This window comes from Pelodiscus sinensis, chromosome 2, assembly GCF_052426305.1.
Source record: "Pelodiscus sinensis isolate ZL-2025 chromosome 2, ASM5242630v1, whole genome shotgun sequence".
In the NCBI taxonomy this organism is placed as follows: Eukaryota; Metazoa; Chordata; order Testudines; family Trionychidae; genus Pelodiscus; species Pelodiscus sinensis.
In genome coordinates this window covers 159372454-159396590 of record NC_143053.1, presented here as the reverse complement: position 1 = coordinate 159396590, position 24137 = coordinate 159372454, and the positions used below count along the sequence as shown (strand labels likewise).

Below are 24137 nucleotides of genomic sequence, written 5' to 3'. Positions count from 1 at the left end.
TATGGGGTGCTATAACCTTTAATTTTTTTAATTTCAAAACCAGCATATTCCTTGTCTGCTGCATCTTGTCTGCAGCATTATTTGAAAACACTATTTCCCCCTATCTTCCTTACGATTAAAACCATCTGATTATATCATGATTGTCGCCTGACCTAGATACAACACGGTTGTATATTGCTAGCTGGAACCTTATTAGCATTGCCTAAGATGATTGCAACGTCCCAGGTCTAGCACTATGTATCTGTGTGTTCACAAAATGTCTTCAAAAAATGAGGTTTACAGGATCTTTCGAAAAAGGTTTATCTTTTAGAAAGAACTGCGTCTAGACTGCGGTTTCACTTTCGAAATAGCATTTTTCGAAAAAAAACCCTCTGTGACGTGATTATGCAATGAAGCACAGGGAATTCAAATCCTGGTTTCATTTGCAATTTTGAAATGTCTAATTTACATCCCTCTTTCAAAAGAGGGATGTAGTTTAGACGTACCCTGAAGTTTTTTGTACTACTATAACATGAGTAATATGTCTTCCTTACAAAATGGAACAGTAACTGAGTCCTTCACTCCATTGTATTTGTAGGGTAGATAAGCGTGTTCAGACTTGAATTACACAGGTGAGTTAGAGGAAGTAGGTGATGACTGTTTAGAATGTTGTGGATTCAAATTGTATTTGTTATGCTTGGCCTGGATATGAAAATTCTTTTTGGCAAATTTTAGAAGGACGGGTATTTCAACCATCGATATAAGCACAGTCGACTGATGTGTCTGACCCTGCTTTTCTTCCACACCCAAAACTTTTCTATAATGTTTGAATTTTTAACCACATTAGTTCAATATATATTTCAAAAAAGAAAAAAAAATATTTTAACCCCACTAAAATTCTTAAATATGTATAATATGTTAAAATTAATAGAGGGAGTTTTCTGTTATATAAATATTCACTTCTAAAACATTACCTGACATAACCTCCACTCCACTTTGCCAGTCACGATGAGTCAGAGAATGTAGCAATCCCTAATGCAAGGAAATATTTCTTCAGTCACATTCAGCACTGTTGTGTTCCCTTCCCATCTTCCTTTATAAAAGCAAGCTCCTAATAATAAAAATCTAACAATGGTCAAGTAAATTCAAAGATGAACAAAGAAATCAGTAATAAAATGTATGGGATTTTTATACTATTATTTTTTTACCCTATTGGCAATTTAATAATACAATTTACACATATGGACACAGACAAAATCTGTTACATTGGTTTAAATCTGACCCATTATGTGCATGTTACTCATGCATACTTAGCCAAAGTGTGCTCTGTTATGAATTTCTGGGATAGGTCCTTCTGTTGTCTCATCTGAGGTGTAAGGATTAAATAAGTAATATCCTGAAACAGCCTCTATTCCTGTCACTGGCCTTATTTACCTCTCTACATTTTAGGAACGGCACATATAAAGGGCTAATTTTTCAACCATCCAAACACAAGTTAAAAACACCCACATCTACTCTTACTATTATAACTATTTGTTTCAGGTAGTGCTCACAATGTGCCAGAAGCTTTCTGGACATTCAGGAAAAGCTGGCCTCTGCTTTAGGAGCTCACAGACTAAGGACAGACTGGTAGACTCAGGTAAGGGAAAGGGAACATCAAAAAGAATGTTCTAAATACATCAAAAAGATTCATGATAGGCAGCATGATAGAACTAGGTTTTTATGGGGGACTTAAAAATAGAGAAGTAGTCTTTTTTCAAAAAAACTTCACTTACGTCTAGACTGCAGCCAAGTTCTTTTGAGAGTAAATCGAAATAACGCGGCAGTTTTTTCGATTGTGGTAAACCTCATTTTATGAGGAATAATGCCTTTTTTCGAAAGTACTCTTTTGAAAAAATGTGCTATTGAATGCCAACTCTGCTTTTTTGAAAAAGAGCGTCTAGACTCTCTTTTGAAAAAGCGGCTTGCTTTTTCAAAAAATCTGCTTGTAGTCTAGAGACGCTCTCTTTCAAAAGAAGCTTTTTTGAAAGGTTCTTTCGAAAAAGCCTCTTTCAAAAGTGGCTTGTAGTCTAGACGTAGCCGAGGAGTGGAAGGGTGGGTGACAGTAAAAAGCTTGATAAATAATAAGTAGGGCAAGGGAGACTGAAGGGGTGATCGCTCATTTGAATATGATGCAACAGTAGAAGGGGAACTAAGCAGGGAGAGACATGAACAAACTGATGGGAAAAGAAGAGGACTTTAGAGGCTGCATTTTCTCAGTACTGAGAAGGAGCAATATGTGTGTTTTTGGGAGGCCAGGGATGAAGCTTCCACTGTTATCAAGGCAGACCATAAAGAGTCTGAATGAGAGATTTCACTATGAGGTTAGGAAGGAAAGGATGGACTTTGGAAGGAAGTGTTCAGGTCTCTATAAAACTCCTTTATGTAAATTCAGAAGTTATGAGCCCTTACATACTCAGGTTGCAGTTGTGAAGTACCACGACGACTGATGGAATAAAGGCATTAATCCTGTAGTGGCTGCATTCACTACCAGGAACATGCCTGAAGAACTGCTCTGCCTTTGGGAAAGGTGCTCTGATTTCTCCTTGCTGTGGAAAGCACCCAAGAGTGGTTGCACTGAGAATATTCCCTCTGAGCTTCACTCCTGTTTGCAGGATATACAATAGTTGTACTGCTGCATGTGAAGTATACCAACCATGTGCCACACACATTACTTTGTATAAGATGTAACATGAAGCTGTTGGGGTTTTTTGGTGGGAAAACGGGGAGGGGGAGGGGATGTGTACTGCTCCCCTGCATTATCATTTTGTCAGTATCCTCATACTGACCTCACCTATAGAGGTGTTATGTTACCTGCCAGTTCTATTAGCCAATGAAACTGCTGGATGGTTGACAATGACTCAAACATGTAAATAGTGAAACTTCTCCGTGTCAGGAATCAAATCAGTATTATATCCACTATTTAAACAGAGATAAGGGCTTTTTAAAAAATCTGAAGCATTTGTTCTCTACACTAACTAGAATGCAGCAAATCAGAAATTCCATTACCATTATAAGAAATCAGATTTCTATCCTCCTAGTTATATTTGTTTCTTTCCACACCTTCTCTCTCTTTGTCCACATGTTTGTTTCATCCTGTTATGGCTTTTCTTCTAGGCCCTGATTCTGAAAAGAGAACCAGGTGGATGCAGTGGTACACCTGAGTGATTCTCCTTATAGGACTGAAGCCTTACATTGGAAACTCTTGGGTCAGAAGTTGTCATTTAATACAGCTTTGTACAGTGCCTGGGAGCATGGAGATACTGATCTGTTTGAGCATTCCACATACTACAGGTTGAACCTCTCTAGCCTGGCACACTCTGGTCCAGCAACATCCTTGATCCAGCATGATTTTAGTTAGCTGGATGTCTGCTTAGCATGAGTGTGGTCAAGTTACCGTGGTCCCATGAAATTAGTTAGCTGGATGTCTGCTTAGCATGAGTGTGGTCAAGTTACCGTGGTCCCATGAAATTTGTTTACAGCCACCAGTGCTGGCTCTCAGTGTTCTGTGCTTTTATTTAGCTCTAATTAACCCCTACATGTCTTCTAAGAATCCACTAAGCAGTGGAAGTGTTGCTAATGCTAGTTGATAATATTGACCTCCCATGGTCCTGCAAATTCTCTGATTCGGCACTGGTCAAGTCCTGAGGATGCCAAACTAGAGAGGTTCAACCTGTAGTACAGTAATAATAGATAAAGGGAAAGATAACCAAAGGCACAAATGACAGCTAGGTGTCCCATTACCACTGCGTGCTTGAAAATCTCCCCAAAATTGACTAAGCATGTAGTAAGAGCAATTGTGTTCCACAATCTTAATTCTATATAAACACAAATATTGTGTCTTTTTGCTCTCAGATCTGTGGGCTCCACAATTTGGAATAACTTTGGTGCTGGAGAAGCTATATGCAGACTCCACACTGATAAACTGCTATTTGGACCTTCTCCAGGAAGTGTGTATCACTATATCTACATGGATTTTAATAGTTTATTGTTGTACAGATGTTTCTTTTGGTCATATGTTAAAGATCTAAACTACAGCCTATATTGGAACAGTGATAGAAATGTAGCCGTGTTAGTCTGGGGTAGTTGAAGCAAAATGCAGGACAATGTAGCACTTTAAAGACTAACAAGATGGTTTATTAGATGATGAGCTTTCGTGGGCCAGACCCACTTCCTCAGATCAAATAGTGGAAGAAAGTAGTCACAACCATATATACCAAAGGATACAATTAAAAAAATGAACAAATATGAAAAGGACAAATCACATTGCAGAACAGAAGGGAGATGCGGGGTGGGGGAGGGGGAGGAAGGAAGGTAAGTGTCTGTGAATTGATGATATTAAAGGTAGGGAGAGTGGGATGTTTGTGAGTTAATGGTATTACAGGTGATAATTGGGGAAACTGTCTTGGTAATGGGTGAGATAGTTCAAATTCTTGTTAAGTCCTTGTTGGCAAGTGTCGAATTTTAACATGAATGACAGTTCAGAGGATTCCCTTTCAAGTGCAGATGTAAAAGGTCTTTGTAGCAGAATGCAGGTGGCTAAGTCATTTAGAGAGTGTCCTTTCTGGTTAAAGTGGCAAGAAACTGTTTTCTCTTTGTGATCTTGTCTGATATCTGTTTTGTGGGCATTAATCCTTTAGGGAAGTGTCTGAGATGTTTGTCCAATGTACATAGCAGACGGACACTTTCAGCACATGATAGCATAGATTATATTTCTGGATGCGCAGGAATATGTGTTCTTGATCTTATAACTCACTTGGTTAGGTCCAATAATGGTATCAGCAGAATGAATATGTGGACAAAGCTGGCAACGGGGTTTGTTGCAAGGGAAGGTACCAGGGTTGGTATTAGTGTGGTATGTCCTGTGGTGGTTGGTAAGAATCATCTTGAGGTTAGGTGGTTGTCTATAGGAGACTATGGGTCTGTCTCCCAGAGCCTCTTTGAGTATGGTATCCTGTTCCAATATAGGCTGTAGTTTATAGATAATGTGTTGGACAGGTTTAAGTTGGGGGTTGTAGGTGATGACAAGTGGTTTTCTATTGTTGGTTTTCTTGGGTCTGTCTTGAAGTAGATGGTTTCTAGGTATTCGTCTGGCTCTTTCAATTTGCTTTTTTATTTCTCTGGGTGGGTAGTTGAGATTTATAAATGCTTGGTAGAGATCCTGAAGCTTCTGGTCTCTGTCAGTGGGATTAGAGCAGATGCGGTTGTATCGAAGGGCTTGGCTATAGACGATGGATCGTGTGGTGTGTTCTGGATGGGAGCTGGATGCATGTAGGTAACTGTATGAGTCGGTGGGTTTTCTGTAGAGAGTGGTGTCTAATTTTCCATTGTTGATTTGTATGGTGGTGTCCAGGAAGTGGATCTCTCGTGTGGAATGGTCCAGGCTGAGGTTGATGGTGGGGTGTAGGTTGTTGAAATCTCTGTGGAATATCTCCAGTGTTTCTTGGCCATGCGTCCAGATCATAAAGATGTCATCGATGTACCGTAGGTAGAGGAGGGGTGAAAGGGGACGGGAGTTGAGGAAACGTTGTTCTAGGTCAGCCATAAAGATGTTAGCATACTGTGGGGCCATGCGTGTACCCATGGCTGTGCCGCTGATCTGGAGGTATAAGTTGTTCTCAAACTGGAAATAATTGTGGGTGAGAACAAAGTTACATAGGTCTGCTATCAGGTTGGCAGTAGTGTCCTCTGGGATAGTGTTTCTAATTGCTTGTAATCCATCTTCATGTGGGATGTTGGTATATAGAGCTTCTACATCCATGGTGGCAAGGATGGTATTATTGGGGAGGTTATCGATGTTTTGTAGTTTCCTTAGGAAGTCAGTAGTGTCTCGGAGATAGCTGGGGGTATTGGTTACGAAGGGTTTGAGAAGAGTGTCTACATAGCTGGATAGACCAGTAGTGAGCGTGCCAATACCAGAGATGATGGGACGTCCGGGGTGCCCAGGTTTATGGATCTTGGAAGTAGATAGAACAATCCTGGTCGGGGGTCAGAAGGTGATTCTGTGAGGATTTGTTCCCGAGTAGCTGTGGGGAGGCTTTTAAGGAGACAGTGTAGTTTCTTTTGGTAGTCCAAGGTGGGATCAGAGGGGAGAGGTTTGTAAAGTGTGGTGTTCGAGAGTTGTCTGGTTGCCTCCTGGTTATAGTCGGCCTTATTCATAATGACCACAGCACCCCCTTTGTCAGCTGGTTTGATTACAATGTCCAGGTTGTTTTTGAGACTCTGGATGGCATGGTGTTCAGCGCGGCTAAGATTGTGTGTCGCTTGTTGTCGTTTGCGAATAATGTCAGTCTGTGCGTTGTTGCGGAAGCTGTGTATATAGAAATCCAGATTGTAATTCCGACCGTCAGGGGGAGTCCATATAGAATTATTTTTCCTTTGGTGTTGGTAGGGGGAATCTGGTAGGTCAGATTGATGTTCAGTGGTGGTTTGGAAATATTCTCGGAGACGGAGGCGGCGAAAAAAGCCTCAAGGTCACCACAAAATTGTATCCAGTTTGTGGGGGACGTGGGGCAGAAAGAGAGACCCCGGGACAAGACAGACTCTTCTGCTGGATTGAGTTTGTAGCTGGAGAGGTTAACAATATTATCCGGTGGGTTGAGGCAGTTGCTGTTGTAGCCAGTGGTATGGAGCAGGTTAGAAAATTTATTGTCTTTTCTTTGTTGTAGGGAATAGAAGTGTGTATAGTAGATTTCTTGTCTGGTGGAACAAAAGTCTTGCAAGGTGTCAGTCGGTGTGGATGTTTGTCTTGAGATGAGACGATCTAAGTTAGAAATGTCATTCTTTATGGTTTTCTGTTTGGATACCATACTCAAAGAGGCTCTGGGAGACAGACCCATAGTCTCCTATAGACAACCACCTAACCTCAAGATGATTCTTACCAACCACCACAGGACATACCACACTAATACCAACCCTGGTACCTTCCCTTGCAACAAACCCCGTTGCCAGCTTTGTCCACATATTCATTCTGCTGATACCATTATTGGACCTAACCAAGTGAGTTATAAGATCAAGAACACATATTCCTGCGCATCCAGAAATATAATCTATGCTATCATGTGCCGAAAGTGTCCGTCTGCTATGTACATTGGACAAACATCTCAGACACTTCGCCAAAGGATTAATGCCCACAAAACAGATATCAGACAAGATCACAAAGAGAAAACAGTTTCTTGCCACTTTAACCAAAAAGGACACTCTCTAAATGACTTAGCCACCTGCATTCTGCTACAAAGACCTTTTACATCTGCACTTGAAAGGGAATCCTCTGAACTGTCATTCATGTTAAAATTCGACACTTGCCAACAAGGACTTAACAAGAATTTGAACTATCTCACCCATTACCAAGACAGTTTCCCCAATTATCACCTGTAATACCATTAACTCACAAACATCCCACTCTCCCTACCTTTAATATCATCAATTCACAGACACTTACCTTCCTTCCTCCCCCTCCCCCACCCCGCATCCCCCTCCTGTTCTGCAATGTGATTTGTCCTTTTCATATTTGTTCATTTTTTTAATTGTATCCTTTGGTATATATGGTTGTAACTACTTTCTTCCACTATTTGATCTGAGGAAGTGGGTCTGGCCCACGAAAGCTCATCATCTAATAAACCATCTTGTTAGTCTTTAAAGTGCTACATTGTCCTGCATTTTGTTAAAGATCTGTTAAACTGAAGCCTTATCTGACTCATCTCACTACAGTCGAAGGATTTCCACTGCAGGAGTAAGAATTATAGCATTAGGTCCTACCCAGACAACCTGAGAAGTTCTGAGCATCGCCTGTGAGTTGTGGATCGCCCTCCACTCACACTGCCTTGTAGGAAGGAGGCACTCATCATCTCGCAAGGCATAATTGGAGGAGGCACTCATCTGACTCAAGCAAGGTAAAATTGTTCTGACATATCTATGGTTGGTTGAGTCTGACGCTACAATGCATTCTCAACTTTTCAGGTAGAAATCACAGCATGTATGTTGTGAAATGCACTTTCCCCCCCTGCAGATATGGTTTCCTTTCCAAGACACAGAAACTAATCTGTTTGATGAACCAGCACCCTGCAAAATTTCATTTGAAAATAAGGAAGCCACTATAACCCAGAGGAGCTACCCAGCCATAACTCTGACATCATAAAATCCAACATCATTTTTTGTAGTGGGGAGCCTCTGGGTACTGCTAACTAGCTTTCCCGTTCTAACTCTGTGGTGAGTGAAACGCTCCATATGTATTTTTTCCCTGCCACGTTGGGATATCATGACACTGAATTGTTTCTTGTAAAACTCTTTGGGTTCCTTGGATGAAAGACACCATCAAAGGGCATGGTGGTATTTTTTTTAATGCAGGGGTAAGATCTTGACACACAGAGCCAAGTACTCCTTTCATTTACTCACATTGATGTGCTCCGGAACTGAAAGGAAAATTTGACTCCAAGATCCAACCCCTAGTAAATCTGTATAAAACCTTTGTAAGTCCTTGAAAATGGACTGATAATGGGAAAGACTGAAATTTTTCTCATTCTACAATGACAAATCACAGCTTTTAAAATGTGGCATACGTCAGGTACAGCTCCCTTCTTACGCTTCTGTAAGGCATTTGACTCGGTACCATATAATATTTTGATTAAAAACCTAGAATGATGCAAAATGAGTATCACATAGATTGAAAGCTGGCTAACTGATAGGTCTCACAATATAATTGTGAATAGGGAATTATCATTTAATTGGTGTGTTTCTAGTTTTCTTCAGAGACTGATTCTTGGCCCCACATATTTAAGATTTTTAATAAAGATCTGGGAAAAAAACATATAAGCATCACTGATAAAGTTTAAGACTGATACAAAAATTGGCTTGATAAACAATGAAGATACAGTGTGATCTGAATCGCTTTGTAATCTGAGTGCAATTTTTATATGGGTAAATGTTTACATCTAAAAAGAATGAATATAGCCAAACTTACAGGATCTTGGACTCGATCCTAGGAAATGGTGACTCTGAAAATGATATCAGCATTCACCATGGATAATCAGCTGAGTATGTGCTCCCAGTAAAATGCTGGTCAAATGGGCTAACGTGATCCTGGAATGCATAAACAGGGGTGAAATAATTAAGTGTACAGAGGTTATTTTACCTCTGTATTTGGCACTGGTTGACTGCTGCTATAATACTTCCACTAATTCTGTTGTCCACATGTCAAGAAGGATGATGATAAATCGGAGATGGTTCAGAGAAGAGTCATAAAAATGATTAAAGGATTAGAAAACATGCCAATAACAATTAGACTCAAAGGACTCAATCAATTTTGCTTAACACAAAGAAGGTTAAGGGATGACTTAAATTACAATCTATAAGTACCTACGTGGGGAACAAATATTTGAGAAAGGGTCTTTAGTCTAGTAGAGAAAGGTATAACATGATCCAGTGGCTAGAAATGGAAGTTAGAAAAATTCAGATTGGAAATCAGGCATAATTTTTTTAACAGTGAGAGTAGTTAATCCCATTGGAACAATTTACCAAGATCATAGTGGATTCTGCATCATCACAAAGACTGTTTTGTAAAAGAGTTCCTCTATGTATTATTCTGGGGAAGCTCTATGACCTGTAGGAGGTCAGACCAGATAATCACAATGGTCTCTTCTGGACTTGAAATCTATGAAGGGGTCTTGTTTGGGCATAATACCTATTACATTCATACTTTCAAATGGCCTTGTCTGTGCAGTCCATAACAATCTATTTGTGCAACGACTCCTGTAGAAAGAAGAGATTGACTTTAGATTTTAAGTTGGACTCTAGCTACAATTTTATTAATTGTAATATGGTAGTATCTGGAGTCCACAGCTAAGATCAGGGACCCATTATGCAGGGTGCTATACAAATATATGGCGAGAGAACAACCTTGTTCCAAAGGGGTTATAATTTAAGATCCCAATCTCATAAACAATTTACACCCAATTTATCTTTATTCCTGAGAATAACCCCATTTAAGTTATTAGTACAGCTCACATATACAAGGTTACAGTCTTTGTAGGATGGGAACACATAGACCAGACAGGACAGGAAAAACAAAAAACAACAAATAGTCTGGTAGTACTTTAAAAACTAACAAAACACGTAGATGGTGTCATGAGCTTTTGTGGGCACAATTTATGATACCCACGAAAAGCTCATGATACCATCTATGTGTTTTGTTAGTCTTTAAAGTGCTACCAGACTATTTGTTGTTGTTAAAGTTTACCCTGTACAGACTAACTTGGCTACCCCCTGAAGCTTTCGAGGATGAGAAAAGGTCATAGTATTATCCTCATTTTGCAGGCAAGGAACTGAACACATGAAGGTTACAGTGATGCATGCTCTTAACATTACTTGTGTGTTTAATTCCATTGAATCTATAGGGCCCTGGATTGAAATTTAGGAGCTAGGGGTTCAGTACCCAACTCTGCCATATATTTGATGCATGACATTGGACCAAGCACGTAAGTTCTAATCCTGCAAACATTTGATGCATGTGTTTATCTGAACAGTAGCCATGTTTTTACAGTTCGATCCATCAGGCTGTTAGAGTAAGGGCCAACCTTCCTTTCTAACCTTAACTGTGGCAACTAAGGCAGCCTTTGAATTGGTAATGTGTGCTAGCCCACCCGTGTAAATTACTGCAGGGCAGTAAAATAACACCTCATTGGAGACTCTGGTGAACATACAACATACATTTTGATTTATGTCCATATTTTGGCCGACATCAGAGGAGTTACTCTAGAGTCAAATTGGGTTCATCTGGATCAGAACCTACATTCCATCTACATCCCTCTCTTGTGAGCACTTTAGAATACCCTTGCTAAATTCGTCTGGTGCCAAGGTGGCATTTTTCTTTGCTGGCCAAGTAAAAGAGTAGGGCAGCAAGAGCAGGTGAGCTGCTTTGAGTGGTTCTGCCACGGGGCATTAATGTGAGTTGTTCCACCCACCCCTCTGGCATGTGGGCACTCTCACAAGTCTACTGTCGGGTTCCTTCCAGGTACCCTGAGAGGCTAAGCCGCCGCCTCCAATGCTGTGCATCCCAGCAGCGGGGTTGTCTCATCCCGCAGGGCATGAGGGGTTAACAGGTGGGTCCAGGCGAAGCCCCGTCCCGCTGGGCAGCGGCCTGGCGCTGCGGGGTGCAGGCGAGGCTCGGCGAGGCAAGAGGGTGTTGCCCGCCTCTGACAGCCTCGGCGAGGCTCCGGCGCCTTAAAGCGCGCCGCGGGGGAAGCGAGATGCCCGCTGGAGGTGGCCGGCTGCCGACATGCTGCATTGGAATGAGGAAGTGGAGTGGGGAGGGGAGGGACTGAGCGCGGAGCTGCCTCCTGCCGCGGCTCTGCTGCGAGGAGGCGCCGCGGCACATGGAGCAGGAGAGGACTGGAAGAGCTGTCTGCAGCCAGCCCCGGCCAGAGCAGGTACCGTACTGCGCTCCAGAGGGGCACCTGCGGAGCCGGGCAGGGCCTTGCCCCGTGCCGCCCGCCGCCTGCTCCTGGGCTGACACCTGTCTGAGCGCTTTGCTGGGCGGCAAACTTTTTTGGTTTGGGTTTGGGAGGGGGAGGCGAGAGCTCACTTTGCTGAGCAGAGGGGGCGAGGGCTGAAGGGGAGCGGTGGGGAGCGAACTTTTCTGCTCAGGGCAGGAGATCCCTGCTCCTGTGTGCGAGGGGCCAGCGCTGATGTCCTAGGGTGGTCCTGCGTGCTGGGACCAGCGGATGGCCACAAGCAGCGGAGACCAAGTTTGTCATGTACAGATGCCCAGATAAGAAAGGGCTGTTTCTTTCCTAGCAGTTGCATGTTTTGTGGGTTCGCCTCGTTGTTCTGTCTGTGGTCTGCTCACAGCGGATCCGCTTTTCGCCAGGGATCCTTATCCCCCCCTCCTCCTCAGGTAGCGTTAGCTGAGCTCCTCAAGAGTCAGTGGGGTTCAGTCCTCTAGGTGAACAATGTAAACTCCCGAGAAATGACACAAGAAAAACCTCAAACTAATACAAGGAAGGCTCGTCTGTTGTCTTTTCTTTTCTTCTAAAGAAATAAGGAACAGTGTGAGCTGAGCAATTTCAGGAAGTTGTGAAAGAAAACTGGGAGATTACAGAGGCTAAACAAGTGGTCTCTCTCTCTCTCTCTCTCTTTTTTAACCAGTGTCCCTTCTTATCCTGTCCTATGCATGAGAGCAGAAAATAGATGTGTTGAAATGGAGGCTGCACGAAAGTGGCCTACGATACTTTTGAACTATTCCCTACAGCTTTGAGAAAGAGGCAAAACCAGGGAGGATTTTAAAACAATTATTCCTTATTTCAAAAATATCAGAAGGGTGGGGAAAGTAATAAGGCAGTCAAAACATAATCCCCTTTCGGGAGCACGCTGATTCAATGTCTGTGAATCACCCCCATCACCTAAATTCATTCAAAGCCCAAGTTCAAGTAGTTTTCTCCATAAATTGCAGAAAGAAGGCAGCAGAGTGAATAAAACCATCAGAGACTTGTAAAATTAGCAGTAGCAGAATACAATTATTTGAAGATCTGGATATTTTATCTTACACATAAAAGCCTGAGCAGGTGTTTTCTTCACTGTGGTGCTGGCTTTCTCCATTAAAGATTTGTTCTTTCTCTCTACACAGCAAAACTTGGTATTTGACTTTAAAAATTAGTATAGAAAAACTTCACACTTCAGATATCATTTATAAGGAAGCTTCTAATTTTGTTTTTGTTTTAATTGAAGAAATCTGTATTACTGTTGGACAATGTTCTACAAAGTACAGCAAGACTCCCCTGCACTGCACAAAGCATCCTCTTAGGATTTGGAGAGTTATGATCTATGATAGCATTGTGGTTATTTTCTGTCTACAAATAACTCTCAAAACTACAATCCTAATGTTGTTTATAATCTCAAGCCCTTAGATGAAACCTGTGTTTTGTAGAATATAATACATTTTAAAATGTTATGGTCTATTGACCAAACATAGCTAATAATTTGGAGAGGAAAATATTTTTTTAAAAAAATGTGTAAATGAGTGTGCTAGGAATTTATACACATTAATGGAACTGGAATTTTCAGAAGGGTAAGTGCAAAGATGGAGAACAGAAACAAGACTGAGGACTTTCCAGTTCTGTTTTGTCCATAGGACAGTTTTAAACATGTCACAATAGCTGCATGTCACTTAGGTTGTATCCATATGTACCCACCATTATATAATCCTAGAAAAACACCCCCAAAAAAGTAGCCTAAAAGAGAGACTGTATTTGTTTCATGTGTTTGTGACTACTTCCACCTGTGCAAGTTTTGTAGCTATTAATTCATTTTTTAACTAAAAGACAAACTAAGGGCCAGATTCTGCAAAGTTCCGCCTATACATCCATTAACATCAATGCACTGCTCGTGTGAATTGTAACTCATGCAGGATTATGCTTTACATAAATATTGATGCTTATTAGACACAATAGCAGTCTATGAAAAGTTAACATAGTACATTTAACCTCTTTGCCCAAAGCCTGTCCAAATAATCTAAAAGGTTTGGCTTGCATCAGTTAAAACAAGGAAATTACATGAGTTAGATTGCTACTCTCAGCTTGTCCTCAACTTCCCTCTTTATGTCCTAGTATTTCAGGGATCTACTAATGTGAGGAGTTCATGAAACACTTCTGCTGAAGTGTCTAGACAAAATATGAATTAAGGATGGAGTGGCATTCTTAAATTGAAATTCCATTGCGTCTATTGAGCCACTTGTATTCCCACTTTAAAAAAAAAAATTTGTTTGTTTTTTGCTTTTAATGTACAATTAAGAAAAAGACGGGAAAAATGCTATTACTACTGTATTGTATATGAGCCAACTTTAGGCCTGGTATTCCTGCTCATGGGGCTGATATGTACCACAATGTATTACACTTCTTGAAAAGTAGTTACTAATTACACATAGGAGTTGCTTTTCAAATATAAATTGTTCGCTTACATGATTTGTTTTGTTTTTAATTCATGAGTGCACGTCAAAAAGCCAAATATGCTCATGTTAAGAACCACGTGCATGTGCATATAATTAGAAATGAAAAAAAAAAACCTCAACACTTGATCATGGACTGAGTACTTGAACTTTTAGCTTGAAGCAAACTTGAATGCCCAAGTATTAAAACCCTTTCCTCTCAAAGAAGTGCTCATGGACCCAAGAAATTGGAAGAAAACTCCATGCTCTCAGAGCAAAGTCTCTGTTGCCATACTCTCCTTTTAGAAACCACAGTCCTTATTAGCAGAACTGAGTGGGGGAAGACTCAGCTAGCTTCTACTTCCCTTTGCACATGATCCTTGTTCTAGTAATATCTAGTCCCAGAGCTGGGGCCAGCTGTAAAAATCTTGTAATAAATGTTAACTTTTGAGCATCTTGGAATAGTTAGCTTTTTTATTGGTAACATTTAGTTAAATATTTCTTTTTTACTGAATGAAGTAAATAAAAATACAAATATAAAACTATAATAAAAGGTAAAATTCAAAATCTAAGAACCCGCTTTTTGAGTGAAATCCTGACTCTGTTCAAGTCAGTGGGAGTTTGGTATTCGCTTTAATGGAGCTAGGATTTCAACTCTAATGCAATAATATCTGGAGTCATGATCTCTCTTGAGTATTTTTCTTCCAGTGGAGCTGCTTTGGAGTCACAGACATAGTGTGAAATTTTGGAAACAGTTCACATTTATTGCAGAATTAACTGTTGGTACCAGTTAAACACTGATATTGAAGGAATTAACACAGCTCAGGATTTACATATGCTTGCCCATTCCATTATATGCTCATATTAACTGCAGAAATGTAAATGTTGTTCTTTGGTGCCTTATTTATCCCATATAATGTTTGCTGAGTGGTCACATATCCTGAAGAACACTAAGTAAGATGAGGAATTTTGTAGCATGTTGCATGTGCAGAAATTGCAATGGATTAAAGACCTGTCATACATCCGGTACAGACTAAATGCCATTGCTAACTTTGGACACATTGATAGAATGCTTCGTTGTTTAAGTGTATGTATGATATTAATGCAGCATGATAACAAAATGCAGCGATGCCCATTCCAATATTACTAAAGCAGTTTTTTATTCTGTTGTGGGTTTTAAAGACTGCTTCACTTGTCACTTCAACTGAGTAACTACACTAAAGTCAAGTATGAGAGGAAAATCAACCTGTGATGTTTTAAAATAGTGGTAGATGGTTGTATTCAGTATTGCTCATCAAATACATTGGATAACTCAAAAATGATGCTACAAATCTTTCCAGATATTTGAACTTAGAGGTACTACTTATACCAACAGTTTGCACATTCAAGAGGTAAGAAAAACGCTTTAAACAACACAAAGCACAGAATAAGTTAAATGTCCTATACTGGCAGTTTGCATCTGGCAACTTTAAACAAAATCTAGAGGGTGTTTGTCACTGGTCCAATCCTGTATCTTTTTGGTAGGCAAACCTTCCACTAATGAGTCTCATATTTGTAAGGATTACGGGATTGGGCTCAGGAGTAACTTCTACTGTCAGGTTTTCTTAATATTCATCAATGTTCTTTAATGCATTTTCAAGTCATTTTTTCCCTGCTACACAGTGTAGGAGAAATAAAAACAAATGTAAAATAAATAGTACCATGTCAAGCAGCTTTTTACATTGGCAACTTTAGATGGTAAATTAGGAGCTGCACATGTGCAAATGCTGATGTGCTGCAAATATTTTAAGGTGTTCCCACATAATTTCCACTCTTAAGTCTGTGATAAAACCCTGTGTTCCAGGGAAGCATGTCATCATAGAGAGAAGGTTGGGAAACTAATTATTTTTCATTTTATACTCATCTCTTATACGGGGAGGAGACAGCATCCCTGGACAGTTAAATTCATATTAAGTGCATTTTCTGGGAATGTTTAGAAGAATATAGAGTATACGTTCAGTCATTTGAAATGCAGACAGTGAGTATTCTTTAACAATCAAAAATAAGTCTGGGAGTTTAATTCTCTGGGAAACATATTGAAAATCCCTGCCACTTAGAGTACTTTTACACAGCAGCATTATTTTGGAATAACTAATGTTATTCCAAAATAGCATGGTGCTTGTCTACACTACAAACCTTTATTTTGAAATAATTTTGAGCTGGAGGACTTCTTACTCCGACTCATGGTAACCCTCGTTTCACGAGGAGTAAGGGAAATTGAAGGAAGAGTGCTCATCCTTTGACTTCCTGCTGTGTAGACAAATCCAAAAGCTGAATTTCAAGTTAAGCTACACAATTGATACAGCTGAAGTTGCATAGCTTAATTCGACTTTAACTCTGCTGTGTACATACCCTTAGTGAGCATCCAAGTGGTAAAACATTTTCTCTTCTCAAATGTTTTTATGAGCTCCAAAAAGTCATTTGTCTGTGGAAGGGAAGATTTAGAAGTACCAAAAAAGTCTAAGAACCTTGTTAGAGGCAAGGGAATACCCCAAATCACTCTTCAGTTTGATAGTGAATTTTAACAAGGGGATGCACTAAGCCCCTTCCAGCATGTTATAAATAACTACATGTCATATTTCCCTAGTGGCTAGGCATCAGAACTGATTACAGAGGGTAAGTTCCCACAACCAAGGTCAGCTTTGACTTGCTCTCCTCAATCCTACATGTGCATGATTATGATTTAAAATTAGTAGGAGTTTTACATGTGGAATGGGCCCTAAATTTGAACAGAACTGAGAATTTTTGCAGAGAGAGGAATGGATTGTGGTGCATCTTAAAAAAACTCAGCAAAATAAAAACCCATCCTAAACCACACCTTTTCCCCCCTAAGCCATGCCCTCTTTTCTGCTCTGAGTGTTTCAACAGGAAGAGTGACACTACTTTGAGCTGAGCAGATTGTAACCAAGTCAAATTGTGCCTGCTGAGTGAAAATCTAAACCCCATATCTGCAATGACTGATGTGGTCTTAACTTTACTCGGAGAGTTGTCACACTGTGAAGTCATGTGCCTTTGTTCAGGATAATTTGAGGGTGTATCTTGTGAGTGTGCTACAGTACAACAGAATACATTTTTCAAGAGGCATCACAGGGTGCTTAAATAAAATAAGCACTAAAATATTAATGATTTAAAAAGCAATGGCAAGCATCTGCTCCTTTAGTTAAATAAGATATTTTTAATAAACACTTAAAAACTTTTCTGTTCCCCTGTTGATGTTTCATTAGCCTTTTCAGTAAAGGAGTCATTGCCTGCCTGAAAGATTGTAATCATGAAATTTACTACACACAGGAGGCCAGATCCACCACTCTGTGACTCCATTGTACATGTGTGTCATCCCAGTTAAAACAATGAAGTGACAGCAGTGTAAAACTGGAATAATCAATAGTGGATTGAATCCAAATTATTGCAAAACACAAACTAACCAAAAGAAAGAAATAGAGGAGAAAAAAATCTGTTAATTTATTTCAGTTACAGTAATTTTTCTTCTGAGTTATTTTTAACTATAGCTAGGGAGAAAATTACCCACATATAATATACTGTTCAGAGATAATCTGTCCCTTTATAATCTTAAACAATTTGAACACTGTGAAGAGAAATTAGGAAGTAATTCCACAATCTTGGATACCGGAACTAAAGCTGCTTGTCATTTGAAGAAACCAAAGTGACTGCTGATTCTTACTTCAATAAATGATCTGGGGTATTTGGCACTGAAATTTCTATCAAATATACAAATATCCCATACCCTCAACTGTTTTTCTAGAGTTACTGTCACAAACTGTTTTTCTAGGTTTACTGTGTAAAGTCATACATAAAAAAAATACAAAAAGTACAGTTCTGCATGGAATATTTCTCTAACTTGAGAAGCAGCAGAATTTAACTCTTGGGTAGTATGCTTTGTTCTTAGTCAGTCAGTTCCTTAATTTACACTCCTGACTTTTTTAGTTGGTTTGTTTATTTGATGGAGGTGAGAGTCTTTTTCTGTATGACGGTGATTTTCTCTCCTTTCCTAAAGAACGGAGTCAGAGTTCAATGATTGCTAAAGCGTGGCCATAATTAAGAAAACTGTCTCCTTATTTTTCTCATTGTGCAAAGCAAATTTTTTTAATGTATCAGCTTCTATCTTAAAGTTTGGAAGATCCTTTTTTCATTTTTCCTTTGGCTCCAATATGGGTATTTAAAAATTGCAAGAATTTGTTTTTAAAGCGAATAAAAAGGGAAGATATGTATTCTTTCCTTTTACAATATGCTATAATATAAATACAACTGAAATCTAGTAGAAAGCTAGTAAGATTATATATGGTATGAATATACTTTTTTAAAATAGCATTTGTAGTGCTCTTACAACAAGTTCCAAAAGAAATAAGAATTATATAGGATGTTTGTTTCACCTTTTTTCAAACCCTCACAGTTGTTCACGAACAATTAAATTATTTTTATAAGTACCAGATATATAAGCAAATGTACAAATATTTTGAATCTGTGCTTTTAAGCAGAGTGTTTTTGTTTGTTTATTTTTACTCTCATGTCTTGAATTACAAAGCTTCCCTCATTTTGTAGACAGGAGCTCTCAATTGAATTTTGACTTTACATTTATAATTGTTCTGTCAATTCCCATAGTTAACCAGAATTTACACTTCCCAGGAGTCGAAAAATTACTATTAAATAATCTCCTCCCTAGACTTTATGGAAAATGTTGAATGTATACTGGGTAGAAGAGAAATTGTCACAGTGAAGGGAAAGGATTGATCTTCGTTTAAAACTTCTTTTTATAGAGTCCCCTAATAGCAGTGAAAATATATTTAATAGTTATTGGAAATGCTGGAGTCCATAGTGTGATGTTCAATTTTCTTTCTCTAGAAGGGACTCTTTTTTTCTTCTTAGTTACTATTTATATTGAGTAGTGTGATGGGGAGGAAATTAAAATAGAATTAAAATGATTCTAAAGTAGCGTCATTCATAGAGACTGTGAAGTCTACTTTATTAAATTACAGTGATAAAGTTAATTATCAGCTGCTTGTTGAGATATTGAACACTTTTAATTAAAACTAGTTTACCAGTTTCTAGCAATTTTCTACATGCATTTCCACCACATCCTTCTCAGTTGATTCAGAATATGCTACATTTTACCCATACTTAATATCCTTCCTTCTTTTGCCTTCATTCTCATCTACCCAATTTGGCTGTAAAGGTCCTTTAAAACAAAATGACCTCATTTACGGTAGCTGCATTTAAAAAAATAGAAAATAATAGAAAGATAAATACTTTTACAGAGCTTTTCCTCTTTGTTCATCGTCTCTCCATGGTCTTTGGCCCAAACCTCAGCTTTAGCAGATTTGAGGGAATTATCTCAGTAACATTCTGCAGTTTGAAACCGTTTGATGCTGTTAAAGATACAACTAAACTGCAGTTATGTAGATGCATGCACCGGTTGACTTTTTTCATTAATTAGGGACCCATTCATGCCACTCCTCGCTTAGTCATGCCATTAATATGCATATGCTTTCAAATACTTGAGCAGTACAGTTCTTTGATTGTACCAGGTTTGCTGGGAAGCTATCTGGGTTGGCTTTATCGAGTTAGACCTCTTTCTGTATTGTTGAAGCTACGACTCGTGTGAGATATATTGCTTTGGCTATGGGGTTTTTTTATGTTGTATCCTGTCTGATCAAGAGCTACTGAGACTTATATTTCAAAGACCACAAAAAAGGAGACGCACTATAATAACAGTAATCATTTAAGGCCAGGTCCTGCAATTCTAACTCAAATGAATTAGGTTTACTGCTTGTATAAGTGAGGGTTGCAAAATCAGCCCTTACCCTGAAAGGCTTTGTCAAGGAGGGTTATGGTTTTTTAGAATAGACCTACTAGCTCATGGTTATTGAAATGGAATAGCTGCTGTTCCACCATCATGTATATTATATGCATTTTGGGTGGGATTTTCAAAAGTGCCTAAGGGGCTTAGGAGCACAAGACTAATTGTAAATGAGACTTGCTCCTCTGACTCCCTTAAACATTTTTAAAGCTCTCAAATTATGCACATAATTTAAGAGAGCAGTATCGTTATCTATGTGGTTATTTACTTGTGCATCTTTGAGACCTTTCTATTTAGACATTGGGGCTTAGAAATCCCACAAAATGAATAGGAAACAAGTAGCAAGGAGTATAATGTAGTTACTGAGGCCCTAACCATACTTCACAAAAATCATAATTAGTAATATAAACAAAAGGCCAAATTCTGATCTTAGATGTGCAGATGTAAATCCAGTGTACTGGCACTGAGGTCAATACTGTTACTTCAAATTTTCCTAAGTGTACTTGAGATTGGGATTTAGCCTACAGTGTATTAATAGAAGCCTTGATCCTGCAAACATGTATGTGCTTTACATAGGCGTGTGTGTTGTCCCATTGAAGTCACTCCCTAAGGGCTTAAAAAGAAGAATGAGGAAATGTTTGCAGGACTGGGATAGTATATTGGAGTCAATTTGGCAATAGGCCTTATCCTATAGTCTCTTTTTATACTCTAAAATGCCATTGGTTTCAGCAGAAATCTTGTTGCACAGGATCATTTGAATGTGTAAAGCACTTTATAAATGCTATGCTTTAATGTATATGTTTTACCTTTAAATTTGCATTGAAAAATATGAACTGAAATAATACACCATGACTCCATTTGCAGAATTCAAATTTGGTGCATTTTGAAGGGCAACATCCTGAGTTACACAAATTAACCTTACAGAGATATTTTTCCCTCACTGCACCCTAAAGGACCCCATTAACTTTTGTGCCTACATTCATCATTGATGTAACCCTACTGAGATGAATTGTAATCAATGTGAATCATTAATTTGGCTTGTTTTGGCCCCCCAAGTGGAAAAAATACATTGGAATCTAGAATGTGCATATTGGGCTAAATTCTCTTCTCACTTACACCAGTGCAAAGCAGCTGAATATGATTGGTGTTGCGTGAGTGTAACTGAGGGCATAGCTGGAGCCACTCAACTTTTCTTCAGACTATGAAAGGTTAAGTGTTTCACGTGAACGCATACAAAATTGTTCACGTGTTATCCCTTAAATGCAATGTAGTTGCTATACGCAGGCATTTCCCACAAACGCTGCATAGGCTGAGTTGTAGACAGGAGTTGTCAAGAGGAAAAAAATTATGTGCATTTCTGCATACATAGGATTTGACTAGATGGTAATCTGCTCTTTCTTTCTTTCTTTCTTTCTTTCTTTCTTTCTTTCTTTCTTTCTTTCTTTCTTTCTTTCTTTCTTTCTTTCTTTCTTTCTTTCTTTCTTTCTTTCTTTCTTTCTTTCTTTCTTTCTTTCTTTCTTTCTTTCTTTCTTTCTTTCTTATTTAAAGCATCACTTTGTGTAAAACAAGCCAAATACAGCAATTCCATTTTAGTGTGTGTTTCTCTAGGATGAATACTACCACAACTCAAAGATTTACTTTTTGTTTTCAAAAGCATTATAATTAATTTTTTCAATCCAATCTCTAGATTATTAAGAGGAAAAACTATTGGTTTCAATTCAGTTTCTAAGGAGATTTGAAGAAACTAGATGTTTTGAAGGGAGCATTGTAGATATTTTTGGTAATTGCTAAATCACTTAAATCCATATTTAGGCACCTAAGGAAAAGAGGCCAGAATTTCCTTTGGGGGTGAGCACCTACATCTTCTGTTCAAGTGAATGGCTCCTGATTTGGTGCCTAAATTTGGACTTAGGGTGTCTAACTTTAGGCACTGATGTTTAAAAATGTTGGCATTGATTTACTATTGGCATAACTGAGTAGAAGGGAGTGAAATTGCACACGCTCATGACTGTAATGAATCTGACTCACTGAATTTAAAACTATTAAAAGTTGCAAAGGGTTGATTGTTAATGTTTTTCTTTTTATTAAATAATAGTACTTTTCTCTCATGTCTAATGTTATCTACACTTCTGCTGAAATCCTTCTGTGTCCACCCATGATAAAGATTTAGTATGAACATTAAAAATTGTTATTTGGTGAGGGGAGTCCTGATGTCCTTACTCAGGGCTAAATCCTGCTCTCCTTGAAATCTATAGCAAAGTTCACATTGATTTCAGTGGAAGCAAGATCAAATCTTATACCTATGTAAAAGTCATTGAAACAGGTAGTGCTTTCATTACACAAAAACTTGGCCCAATGAGAGATTATGCCTGAATAAGGATTTCAAAACCTTTGTACAGTCACAAAAAAGGAAGAAGAAACATATTGTCCAAGCACTTAGATATGGGTCCAGTTATGCATCCCCTAGCAACACAGACCTAAAACTTTTGCTGGAGTTGGTTGGAATTTCACTGGTACTTACAATCTAAAGACTACTAGCATTACATTATTATTTCCCTCTTCAAATTAGGCATCGCCTGATTTAATTTAATTACTTTAAATTTTTTGAATGATCAATGCTGTGACTGCCATACATACATAAGACTGGTTCTGAAGTCCAAAAGATCATTTTAAAATGGCATCCCCTCTTCTTTCTCAACCAAACTAATATATTGCCCATCTACTCATTCTAAAACTCTAATCAGTCTCATGTTCCCCTCAAAAAGCCTGGAGATAGAAGTGAGCCAGAGAAAATGGACTGATGGTGAGAAAGTCTAGGCTTTCATAGACATGAAAACATGTGACATAGACATAGGCATGTGGCAGAGTGGAGGATTTCTCCTCAGGGACACCTAGTTACCAGTTCTCTTTTGTATAAACTAGGGGAGCTCCCCATTTAGAAATTGAGAAACCTTTGCAAATTTTATTCCACATCTGACTAGTTACAAGGAGCATGCAAAAAGGGTGAATGGTTTGTCCTGTTAAATGTAGGGAATTATGGGAATAATACAATAGAAAAACGTTATATTTAAAAATCCATTTCTGCAAAAGAGACTGTCTTTAGTGTATTCATTGTGGCCTATTTTGCATGTCTTCTCTGAAGGCCTAGAAATAGAGCTTGAAGCATTTTCTGATTATTCTAGACACACTGTTTCATTAATAACTAGGATTCCCTTCTAGTGTGTGTTTTCTTGGGGTTTTGTGTCGCTGGAGGTCATCATGCCACAATGAAATTATCTGTTAATCAAACAGACAGATGATCATCTAAGCCACCAAGAAATGTATAGGAATGTCCTTTTTTTCATTTGCATCCAGTGACCCATATAGGAGAACTATGGGAGTGTATATATGGAGACCGGGTTCATTTCCTGTAACTGAATGGGTTACAATTAGAAGATATTGTTGGGTTTCCCCACCCTCAGGATAAGTAGGCTGTACCTCCCACTGACTATCCTTATTAAAAAGTGGACACATTGAAATCTCTTCTGTCCCACAGAAGTTGATGTAAAGGGTGGGGTGGGTGGAAGCTTTCTGTGTTTTGCACAGCTACAATCTATTTTAGACAGGTTTTTTTAAACACATTTTTGAGGTGGAAGTAAAATTTGGGACTCAAAGCAAAACAAAATGTTCAGGTATGTTTAATAGCATTATGGCAGTTACACAGTAACTGGTTGAGGGGACAGACTGAAGGCGTGGTGGCAAAATGCAGTGGGTAAAAGTCTGCTCTTCAATCCACACAGCAGATGTGCACTCTGATACCAGGCTCTTCCTTGTGCACAAAGCTTACATTGACATGAAAGGGCGATATGCATGTGTCTAAAGAGTAGGCTGCTAGATCTGACATGCACTATGTGGGTTCAGAGACAAACTTTGCCTGGGAAGTCCATAAAATTCATTGGAAAATTAAATAGGGCAACTGCTATTTTCCACTGCCATTTATTCGGTATCATGTTACTATCTCCAGCATTTCTTTCTTTCTTTCTTTCTTTCTTTCTTTCTTTCTTTCTTTCTTTCTTTCTTTCTTTCTTTCTTTCTTTCTTTCTTTCTTTCTTTCTTTCTTTCTTTCTTTCAAAATAGATGTTTGAAGACTTGAGAAGAATGGATGTTGTACAGTTGTCCCAAATATCAGAATAGTGGTGTAACTCTTTGTACAGTAACTCAACCACTATCCTTTTGTGTTTCTAAATCTTTCATGGAAATAGATCTTCCAAAAAAGCTTCTTCCGAAAGAGAGCATCCACACACAAAAGTACATTGAAAAAGCGATCTGCTTTTTCAAAAGATAGCGTCCACACTGAATAGACGCTATCTTGTA

General features: G+C 38.8%; 2 protein-coding genes across 10 annotated transcripts in view; one reads left to right on the top strand and one right to left on the bottom strand.

Moving 5' to 3' along the window:
* Window positions 1–2063: 2063 nt before the first annotated feature.
* On the bottom strand, window positions 2064–19526 carry LOC142827248 (uncharacterized). The gene is made up of 2 exons (XM_089776494.1): window positions 19235–19526; window positions 2064–9096 (listed from the first exon to the last, which is right to left on the bottom strand). Exon 2 carries the CDS (start codon window positions 5777–5779, stop codon window positions 4706–4708), a length of 1074 nt encoding a protein of 357 aa, XP_089632620.1. The 5' UTR covers window positions 5780–9096; window positions 19235–19526; the 3' UTR covers window positions 2064–4705.
* IKZF1 (IKAROS family zinc finger 1) overlaps window positions 11275–24137 on the top strand; it is a 102702-nt gene continuing 89839 nt past the window's right edge. For 3 of the 9 annotated variants that reach the window (XM_075921679.2, XM_075921676.2, XM_006136352.5), the window contains exon 1: window positions 11283–11441. In XM_075921679.2, coding sequence (XP_075777794.1) covers window positions 11291–11441 — 151 coding nt within the window. In that variant the 5' untranslated portion in view covers window positions 11283–11290. Of the gene's footprint in view, window positions 11442–24137 lie in introns of all 9 variants that reach the window. The other 6 variants (XM_075921683.2, XM_006136358.5, XM_006136357.5 and 3 more) reach the window with 4 other exon arrangements.